Source organism: Orycteropus afer, unplaced genomic scaffold, assembly GCF_000298275.1.
Source record: "Orycteropus afer afer isolate SDZICR_OR568_19922 unplaced genomic scaffold, OryAfe1.0 scaffold00108, whole genome shotgun sequence".
Classification (NCBI taxonomy): Eukaryota; Metazoa; Chordata; class Mammalia; order Tubulidentata; family Orycteropodidae; genus Orycteropus; species Orycteropus afer.
In genome coordinates this window covers 6,818,664-6,829,816 of record NW_006921695.1, presented here as the reverse complement: position 1 = coordinate 6,829,816, position 11,153 = coordinate 6,818,664, and the positions used below count along the sequence as shown (strand labels likewise).

At 36.4% G+C, this 11,153-nt stretch overlaps 1 protein-coding gene across 1 annotated transcript in view; it reads right to left on the bottom strand.

Moving 5' to 3' along the window:
- Nucleotides 1–300: 300 nt before the first annotated feature.
- The window catches only part of N6AMT1 (N-6 adenine-specific DNA methyltransferase 1), a 43,085-nt gene continuing 32,232 nt past the window's right edge, over nt 301–11,153 (bottom strand). Inside the window, exons 4-6 of the mRNA XM_007943505.2 lie at nt 4,898–4,981; nt 1,417–1,558; nt 301–407 (exon numbers count right to left, since the gene is read on the bottom strand). Coding sequence (XP_007941696.1) covers nt 301–407; nt 1,417–1,558; nt 4,898–4,981 — 333 coding nt within the window. The remainder of the gene's footprint in view (nt 408–1,416; nt 1,559–4,897; nt 4,982–11,153) is intronic.

Here is an 11,153-nt window from a genome sequence, read left to right as displayed (position 1 = left end):
TTGTAGTCAATGTCATGAGACAACGTGTGTGTGAACTGCTGTATGGAAAGTGAATTTTCTCTGTAAACTTTCACCCAAATCACAATTAAAACAAAGAAACCTTATGGACAGTTCTACTCTAACCTATAAGGTCTCTATGAGCAGGAATAAACTTGATGGTAATGGGTTTTAATAAAAGAATGTATTTTATAATTTAGAAAATAAGAATTTTTTTAAAAAAAGACTCATAAGCCACCTTTTTAAAAAACAAAAAAAGCTGAATGCATTCAGGTCTCAGTAGCTCTCTGTGCATACTGTATATTAGGACTTGGTGAACTTGAGGACTGAAAGGATTTCTCGGCCTGCTTGCCTGGAAAGTGCAGTGGTGCCTTGTAGACCTTTTGCCTTCATTGTTTTCAAAATTTCTTCTAAAATAAAAATGAAAACAAACTGTAAAATCCCACTAAATCATCTGGTGAAGTATGTATGATCATTAAACAGCTTAATACAATGATAAACACAGACTTTTTATAAATTATCTTCATCTGGCAAAACAATGTATAACAAGAAACTTTCTATTAAATGAACTTGGACTTCAGACAGACTGGAGGATTTTATCTTCAAGATGTCGCTGAGCATTCTAATCAGTGAATGGCCTACTCTGGATTCAACAACAAAAAAGTAACACTTCTTATTATTACAGCAAGTTTTCTAATTGCTTGTCTCCAATCTCTGCCCTCTCTTCTTCCTTTTGGAAGAAAAATGTCAGTGATGGACTGGAAAAACGGACCTATTTTCTATACACAGTGATAGTAAAAGAAGTAGCTTATTTCTTTGAAGAGTATTTAACAAAGAAAACCCTTCTTGTTATATATAAACAAAACTAGAAAAAGTGAACCAAGAAAATGGAGTTACCAAAAGAAACTAGTAATCATGATGTGATTTGCGGGTCTGAGGACATAAGGCATAAAGATGTGCAGAAAAAGAAAACAAAGATTGGTCAATTTAGTTAGGAAAGTAATCTGAAAATCAAGATATACAAAGACATAAGATGAATCAGCTTTCATAATAAAACTTCAGATGAAAGAAAATGTAGCAGAATGGGTAGGGTATAGAGATGAGAGTGAAGGGAAAATCCACAGTATTGAAGGTGAAGTAATCAGAAGAAGAAATTAAGAGATTTTGTATTTGAGTATTAGTTTATGAACAGAGGAAAAACTTACAAAAATAAATAAATAAATAAAATTACTTTTTAATGCCAGAAAAACATACTTCAAAAATCTCTCTCTTTCAACATGAATCCTGTATTTGTTATTAGCTGTTGTCAGTCATTAAATTCATTAACAGTCCAGGTTACTTTATAAATTAAAGTCTTCTGCATTATTAACTTTTGGTTTCAGCAAAATAAATAGTAAAAGATAAACTGATATGTATTACCTGGATTGTTTTCTTTAATGGTAACTAGATAGAACAGTCCTTGTGGTGAAAGTAGATCTGCAACCAATGGAAAGAATCTGTCCATGACTTCTCGACCATTTCTGCCACCAGCCCAAGCTGCTTCTATTCCATTACTTCCCACCTATGACCAATTAGAGAGTGTTTTGTTTTTTTTTAAATGAAGTTACATTTAGAATAATAAACTGAATCTTTTTGACAAGTAATATTCAGTAAACAAATATATATTTTCAATCTCACTACTGACGAAATGCCACATAAATTAGAAAACAAGCACGAATCCTAACTACCTAGCCTATGTGACCTTGGGCAAGTTAATAATCTTTCTCACTGTTTTCTCCCTTACCTGGAAAATTAGAGAAATAATACCAAAAAATATTTTTAAATCACTGTTAAGAATAAATGAAGTATATTTAGAGTTTTGAGAATAGTCCCCTGTATGTAGTGTAATAATAGTAATACAACTATTATTACAATGTTTAAATTGTGTGAGGGGCAATGGTTAAAGAATATAGAATTAGAAAGAAATTAGAAGCGAAAGCTTATTTTATCAGAGGTCTACTTTCCATGAAGTTTCAACATGTCCCATTGCATCTGGCTCTTTTCTAGATTATTTAAAGAATAAATCACATAGACCTTTTTTATTTTTTTTTTTTAAAAAAAAACCCATTTATTATATAAAGGCACACTGAAGCACTTTTTCCTAAAACAATCTAATTATATTCTAGAAAGGAAACCCATGAGTTTATAAAGTAATAGAAATCTTTACCCTTATATATTGCTTTCACAAAGAATATTTTTAATAAATCACTCAAAGATTACTTTAACACTGACACAATTATTTTCTATTTCCCTTTATGTGTTTTATCCACTTTTCTTTTTAGTTTAAATTATATAAAATCATGCCTTCTGCTTTTATTCATTTAACATGGCATAATTTTCCCATTAAATTTCTTTATACCTACAACCATATGCATATATAAATTTATAAGGGAGATATATTCATAAACATGCTCTTATAAAGTTGCTATTTTTTTCCCCTCTTAAGTGTTTTATATATCTGTCTCTCCACCTTATCTCCCCTTCCTCACACACACACACACACACACACACACACCCTTTTCCTTTTTTGTCAATGTTTTCCAAAGATAGGATAATACTCTACATTCTTAGCTGTACCTTGCTTTTTTTCACTCAGCAGTACCTTATGCAAATCTCTTCATATGATCTGGTATAGCTCTAATTCCTTGTTTAAGGGTTGCATATTTTATGGTGGGAAAGTACCAAAGTTATTCACTACTGTGTCCATTTGCTTAATTTACTTAGTATCTATTTCGTTATTCTTATACCTATCATAAACTTATCAATACAACTTTTTACAGAGTTAATCATATTAGGAAATTTATCAGTTCCATTTTTCTTCAAGACTTTCCCTTTGAGATATCCCTTTGTTGGTACCTCTAGACTTCCCTGTGCTTTTCTCCTAAGTTGAATTCCCTCTTCTCCTGAGTCTTGTCTCCCTCTTTCTTAGTTTACTCCTTTATTTTGATGGAGCCCATTCTCTAGATGTTTCATCAGGTAAAATGATCTTTTGACAGAATATGCGGTGATGACAGTCTTTGCCAAACATCTCTTTGTCACTTTGCTTCAATCTGGACTAGGAACCCTCTGTGCTGAACCCAGTTTATATTCCTCCTCTGGGATGCTAAGCCTGGCACCAACAACATTTGTATAGGCCATAGGTGGAGGTTTCAATCCTTGTGAAGAAAGCTCACTGAATTCCGTCACCATTTTGTGGCAGGAATCCTGTTGCGGTGGTCTTCTGCTTACCTGCTAGCCAGCTTCAGTGCTGTGCTTGCTCCTGATCCCTCACAGATCACAGGCACAAACCAACAACAACTTACTTCATATTTCTATATGTACTAGTAAGTTTGAACATCTTTTCATACACACAAACTCCTATTATTTGTATTTCTACTGGATCTGTTCTCCAAGGCTCTTACCTTTTACTTCCATAGTTTTTTTTATTGTCAGGCTCCGCACATTGAAACAGTTCTTTCACTTGGTTTCCAGACCACTGATACAGGTCTTGACAGTTTGACTACTTCACTTTAAATATATTTCCTAATGTTTCACTTTGTAAAACATGTTTTTAAACTCCAGGAAATCTTTGCTGTGCTGCACTTTGATTCTGCTCTCCAGCTAATTAATTGCTTAGCTCACGGGAGAAGATTTACGGCACTAGCTCTCTTTGTTGGTATTACAACAACCCAAGGCATACACTCAATCACCATAGGTCCCAGCAGCTGCAAAGCTAAGGAGAAGCACATAGCTTAGTGCTAGAAATGTAGGAGAAAGGAAGGCCATTCAGGTTACCATGTTGTAAAATCCCGTCTTCTCATTCACTAGTCTTCCCAGTTTTTAAACATGATATACCATGATTTACTTACCTGTTTTTCTTCTGTTACATATATAGGTTCACATTATTTGCCATCATAAATAATGATGCAATGAACAGATTTTTGTGAATTTCCACTTTCATTGTATTGTTGAATGATTTTCTTAAATTAGCTCTCAAGGACTCAGATGACTGAACTGAAACATTTTTATTACTCTTGATATATATTCCCATAATGTTTTCCTAAAGAGTTTTATCAAGTTCCATTCCCCTCAACTGTTTTTGACCTTATGACAATGGTTTCCTGACACATGACAATGAGTTTATATGTGAGCAGGGTAACAGCTTCTTTCTGGTTTAATTGCCATTAGGAGTAACAGCAACTACAGGAATGTTTCCCATCCTGGTGGAGGTAAATGTGACATTTATCAGTCTTGCCAAAATATGATCATCAAAGAATAAAATAGGTACAGTAATTAAAAGGAAAGCGACCCTTAACGCATTATTAAATTTTGTCTGTCTTGACTATTTATTCTTCCTTAAAAATTGGGAAATGGTTAATATAGTTTACTGCATTACTGAGATTTCTTTTAACCATGAATTTCAAGATTATTTTCTCTAGTGGAAATAAGAATTGGTTCCCTTCTCCCACTGTCTGGTAATATCTATGAAAGAAGGAAATCTGTTCTAAGATGAAATGGGAGAGTGAGAGACGTTCAGAAAGCATTTCAATTGAACTTAAGGTTGGTTAAGAATATTTGTTTCACAAATTTGTCAATCATGATAAAAGATGTGTGTGTTTTTGAGTGTACGTATGTGTGTGCCAAGAATTTAAACACCAATGCCCTGATTTGGATGGGATTTCTAAGATACATATGGGTCACAGTTTGTAATTCTATTAGTTTTAAGTTTCTTTCTTTTGTCTACCTAGTACCCAATTACTGACAATTAGGAGCAGTTTGTGTAGTAGTAGCTATGGCCTGACCAATGCCTTATGAAGTTCATTTGATGTTAGAAATAAAATAGCCAAAAATATTTATAGTGAAATTTTGATACATGTCTTACCTCTTCAGGTGGAGTCACTACATAGGGGGGATTAAATACCAGAAGGTCAACTTTTTCCTTCAACCTTGGTAGCAAGCCTTTGACCTAAATGTATATAATAATAATAAGAAGAATTTTAAGACAGACTCTGAACAAAATAAATAAGAATATATATAATGTATATGTAAATTTTTAAATAGTCTCTTATGTTTTTAAAAGACTATATTAGAGGACAACACCTGTGGACAGAAATAGAGATAAACATTTTTATATTTTCCTCTAGATAAAGATTATAAACTATAAATTATACATTTTATCATGTTATAATTATTTTTAAGATTTTTATAGATATCAGAAATTTTATAGATTATAAGCTATTAATGAAACTATCAGAATGAATAAAATTGATTAGCAAATACTGTTCTTCAAAAGTCATTATGCTCCCACTCTGGGTTCACTTTCAGAAGCTAAATAAGGCAAGCTCTAATTTTATAAAAAATGTTCTGCACAGATTCGGACACAACTTTAAAACTCTAACTGCCAATTTAAACATATTTTCAGTAACCAAGAGAAATGTTTTATGAGATGACACAAAATATATCTGAATGACAGAAAATGTTCGATTTGTTTTTCTGTTTTTTCCCTTTCTACTTCTACTGCTTTCCCTTGTGGGAGGCTTTATTTTAGGGCCGGGGCCTGAGGTAGGCAGGTGTGGGGCTAGGGGTTGGTTTCACTTGGGGGTGTCTCTATTTTAAGGATGGGGGGCCCGAGGTAGGCAGAAGCAGGGCTTGGAGCTGCTTTGCTTGGGGGTGGCTCTATTTTAAGGCCAGGGACTGAGGTGGGGGAGGTACAGAGTGGTTAGGAACAACTAAGGAGATGAAGTTGTCTGTCAGTTTGTCATCCTATGATGGCTTACATGTTGTTGTGAGGCTGGAGTCTACACCACTGGTGTTACAAAATGCCAGCAGGGTTACCCATGGTGGACAGGTTTCAGTGGCACTTCTGGGCTAGACAGACTCGGAAGAAGGAAGAGGCCATCCACTTCTCAAACAATTGACCAGTAAAAACTTTATGAATGGCAATGAAACACTGTCTGATATGCCATGATATATGCTATGCTATGATATGATATGATGGATGGAGAAAAGTTTGAAGTTGTCAAGGGCTTCACATTACTTGGTTTTACAATCAACACCAATGGAAGAAGCAGTCAAGACATCAGATGACATATTGCATGGGGCAACTCTGATGCAAAAGATCTCTTTCACCAGGTTTGCTGGTCTGATAGAGCCTGGTGGAACCACTGAGACTATGCCCCCTCGCTGCCCTTCAGGTCTGGAATTGAACCCACACCTGTGGTTTCCAGCCAAACAAAAGACAGGCATGAGTTGAACATTTACCTGAGATAGATACACTCCTAGAGAGAACAATCATGGGAGAAAGAAAGGCTGTTTATGTGCAGGGAGACAGCTCAGGGGGCAGGAGTACATAGAAGGATGGACACAGGAAAGAGATAACTATTGGGAGGAAGTGGGAGGGGAGCTGTTGCATTGTGGTAAATTGTAGTCAATATCATGAGACAAAGTGTATGTGAACTGCTGTATGGAAAATGAATTTGCTCTGTAAATTTTCACCCAAATCACAATTAAACAAACAAAAAAACAAAAACTCTTTCAAGTGTTGAAGAGCAAAGATGTCTCCTTGAAGACTAAGGTGTGCCTGACCCAAGCCATGGTATTTTCAGTCACCTCTTATGCATGTGAGAGCTGGACAATGAATAAGGAAAACTGAAGAAGAGTTGATGCTTTTGAGTTGCAGTGCTGGAGAAGAATGTTAAGAGTACCATGGACTGCTAAAAGACTAACAAATCTGTCCTGGAAGAAGTGCAGGTGGAATGCTCCTTGGAAGTGAGAATGGCCAGGCTTCGTCTCACCTACTTTGGTCATGTTGTTAGAAGGAATCATTCCCTGGAGAAGGATATCATGCTTGGTAAAGTGAGGGTCAACAGAACAGGTGAAGACCCTCAACAACATGGACTGACACAGTGCGACAACAATGGGTTCAGGTATAGCAAGGATTATGAAGCTGGCACAGGACTGGGCAGTGTCTCATTCTGTGGTCTATGGGGTCACTATGAGTCAGAGATGACTCTATGGTGCCTAATATCAACAACAACAACAACTTCTTCAGTTGGGGTCTTTTGATGGGTGATACAAATGGTTAAGCAGTCACCAGTAGTCAAAAGACTGCCAGCTCAAACTCACCCTGAAGATCCTCAGAAGACAGGCCTGGTGAAAATTCACAGCCTTGAAAACTCTATGGCACACAATTCTATTCTACACACATGAGGTGCTGATTAGTTAGAACCAACTGAATGGCGACTAAGAACCACTTCTTTAATTACTTATAAATATATTGTCTGAAAAAAATTAGATATCAAACAAAAAAAAGGTGAAAATATGGTTGTTTGCCCCTTTTAAAATTTTCAAACTGGATATAATTTTCTGTGGAACAACAAGAAAAATGTTTTGTTTTTTAAAGAAAGCATATTTAGAGCAAAATGCCATTTAAAGTAGTCATCTGACTGTATTAAATAACCAAATATTTAAAAAACCATTGTTTTGGTTCTCTTGTGCTGCTATAACAGAACATACCACAAATATATGGCTTTACCAAACAGGGATTTATTCTCTTATAGTTTAGGAGGCTAGAATTCCAAATTCAGAGTGCCAGCTCTAGGCGCTGGGTGAAGGCCTCTTGACCTTGGGCTTCAACTCTGCCTCTTGCGCCCAGCCCAGTGGAGCTGGAGGCTTCTCTTAACTAGGGCAGCTGCTGGCTGCTGAGGCTGACAAGTCCAAGGTCGGCAAGTAAAATGACACGGTCCCAAGATTATCAAGCAACGTGGCAGGCCACTAGTTCAAGTCCAAAAACAGTCCCAAGATCAGCAGGCAACATGGCAAGCCACTGAGATGAAGACTCAGCCAAATGCAGGATCCAGATATGCCCAAAACGCGAGACCTTCCTCAAAGCTTCCTCATATATACTGGAGACAGACCATAACTGTAAGGCAGCTAGCTATTCAGCTGCTCAGAGTAGATTCCACCATGGAGTTGATTACCAGTCTCATCATGGGGAATCACTACATCTAGCTGCCCAGCCACTCAAAGCCAGGTTGAGCTAAGCTGACACATAACTTTACCACAATTATTGTTTATATCAACCTATGCCTACCTAGGCATAGTAAAGTGAAAACATGATATCTGGGTGAGTATTCTCCCCAAGAGCATTTACTTCAGTTATAACTTTTTATTGAATCTAACCCATGAACTATGAACCTATTTCTTGAGATGGAATATTTACGTATTTCAAGGCAGTGTTTCTCAAGCTTTTGTTATCTGGTTAATATCCTCAAGATTCTCCCCCTATCTGTAGAGGATACCTACCATTGTTTGTTTTGTATTTTTCTTTAAATGGATCTTTTTTGCCATTAAAAAAAGGGCAGCAGGGGGGGTTCCAATAAGATGGTAGAATAGGCAGAAAGACTGCACAGACCCTCTTCAACAAAGAAAAGGGGACCAATTTACACAGATACAGAAGATAATCCTGGACCCCTGAGCCTTGAAAAGAAGGATATAGAAGTGGACTAAACTCCAATCAGCAGAAGAATTTGCATGAAAACACCAAAAAAAGAGACATATGGAGCTGTGGTCTGGCAGCGATCCTGAGTAATCCTGATGGCACAGACAGCTTGGAGAGTGCCGAGTGGTGGTAGGACCTAAGAATTAACTTAAAAATCAGCTCTGCTAGCCAGGGACTGCATGGAGGACTGATCTGGTCACTGGGGAATAAGAGGAAGCAGCAAAGAGGAAGGTGGGCTGAGCTGTGGACTTCTGTCTGTCTGGAGGGCGCAGACATTTTGAATGTTAACAAGCAACTTGACCATTTTGGATATTTAAAGTGACAGCATTGTCTCAGATTCCAGGGAATTAAGAACAGGGTCCACTTGCCGGAAACCCCAAGGACATTCTGGACCCAGACAACTGGAAAGGTGCTACATTCCCCTTGTTATTCTATACCCCATACCCTCTTGGTGAACAGAGGTGAAGCCATCCCTCATTCCCACACACTTTCTGGGCCGGCAGGAATTCCATCCTAATGTGGGCTGGGATGGAGCCTGGGTACTCTGCCCCACCTGTCTGTGTTTTCCTTTGTCTGTCTCTCAATTCCTGATTTTTTTTTTCTTCTTTCTGTTTTTCAGTTTGTTTGTTCTAAAACTACTACTATTATTAGTATTTTTGTCCTTTTTAATATTATTCTTTATTCTTCCCCTCTCAGGTTCTAGTTTTCAGTTTTATTTCTTATCTCTGTTCCTGGTTTCTTTTTTTTTTTTTTTCTTTCTCATGGTTAAACCTGTTCCTTATTTTTCTTTTCCATTTTTCCCATTTTTTTCTTCATTACTCCCCTTCTTTACCTTTTCCCCTTATTGCCCTCTCCCCATATATTGTGGTTATTTATTATTTATTTTTTCCTTTTTTCTTTTTTTTTGGTTAACATGGTGTATTTTTTTGTCCATTTACTTTTTATTTTTTGATGGTTATTCAATTGTTATTTTTGTCTAACTGAGTACAAGACAGCAATAGTTCCCATATGACACAACTACACCCAAACCTCATACAGCTTCACTTTCTGAGTGAGAGCCACCACCTTCTTCTCCACCAATGGGCCAATGATAAACAACCACAAGAAAACCCTGAATCACCCTTGGCTGCTCTTCACAAACAGTTAACAGAGATCTAAATACAACAAGGTCATGATGTCTTGGACAAAACAGACCACCACAGTCCACACAAAGAAGTAAGATAAAGTGGTAGAAACAAGTAACAGGACACAGACCCAGAGCACATCCCTGAAGAAGCAGCAGCATTGGAACTCTCTGATAAAGAATTCAAAAGAATTATATTTAGGTATCTTCAAAGGATTGAGAGACAGACCGAGGAAAACACAGACAAAACCTTAGAATAATTTTGGAGGACAATACAAGAACAAAATGACAAAATTAATGAAAAATTAGAAATGATTCTAAATCTACAGATAGAAATCCCTAAGATTAATACTAAATTTTTAGAAACAGATAACATATTGAAAGGGCAAAGGAGTGAAATTGATGCAATGGAAGATGGAATTAATGAGACCAAAGACCAACACCTGATACTTCTTTGGAAAGGGATCAATCAGAAAAAAAGATCAAAAGAAAATGAAGAAAGCCTAAGTTTCATGTGGGATACCATAAAAAGGAATAACCTATGTGTCACTGGAATTCCAGAATAGGAAGAGAAATATAAAACCACTGAGAAAATTGTCCAAGATTTGTTGTAGGAGAACTTCCCTGATATGCTGAAAGATGAGAATATATCCAACTCAGGAACTTCAATGAACCCCAAATAGTATAGACCCCAAAAGAAAATCACCAAGATATATCATCATCAAACTCATCAAAACCAAAGACAAAGAAAGAATCCTGAAAGCAGCACAGGAGAAAAAAAAAAATGACTTACAAAGAACAACCAGTAAGAATAAGCTCTGATCTCAGCAGAAACCATGCAGGCAAGAAGGCAATGGAATGGTATATATAAAACCCTGAAAGAGAAAAATTTTCAACCAAGAATTATATGCCCGGCAAAACTATCCCTCAAATATGATGGTGCAATTAGGAGATTTCTAGATAAGCAGAAACTAAGGGAATTTGTTAAAACCAGACCAACTTTACAAGAGATGCTGAAGGGAGTCCTTTGAACAGAGAACCAAAAATAGCAAGTAACAAACTGACCATTAATACACAAGATGACATAACCCAGAAACCATAGCTATGGACATATCCAAAGTAAAATAAGCTTACAAGATTGTTAAAAGGGAACCAGAGACATCATTTGGCAACTGAGAACAACTACAAACCAAAAAGAGGGAAAATACTGTGTAGTTACGGAACTTCTAAAAGGTGAGGAAGTCAAGAGGTTGCAAGATAGTATGGACTATTCTAATCTCGGGGAGAAAATTATAAATCACAGGGTAACCTCAAAGAAAAATGATAAACCTTCATATCACAATAAAAAACAGGACAAGGACAAACATTCAGCAAATACTAAAACAACAGCAACAAAAGAAATGATAACACGATTCATAAACATAATGAGCTCAGCACAGAAAATAATATGGAAGAAAGAAACAAGAGACACCATAAAAAAACACATAACAAAATGACAGCAACCAATTTATACTT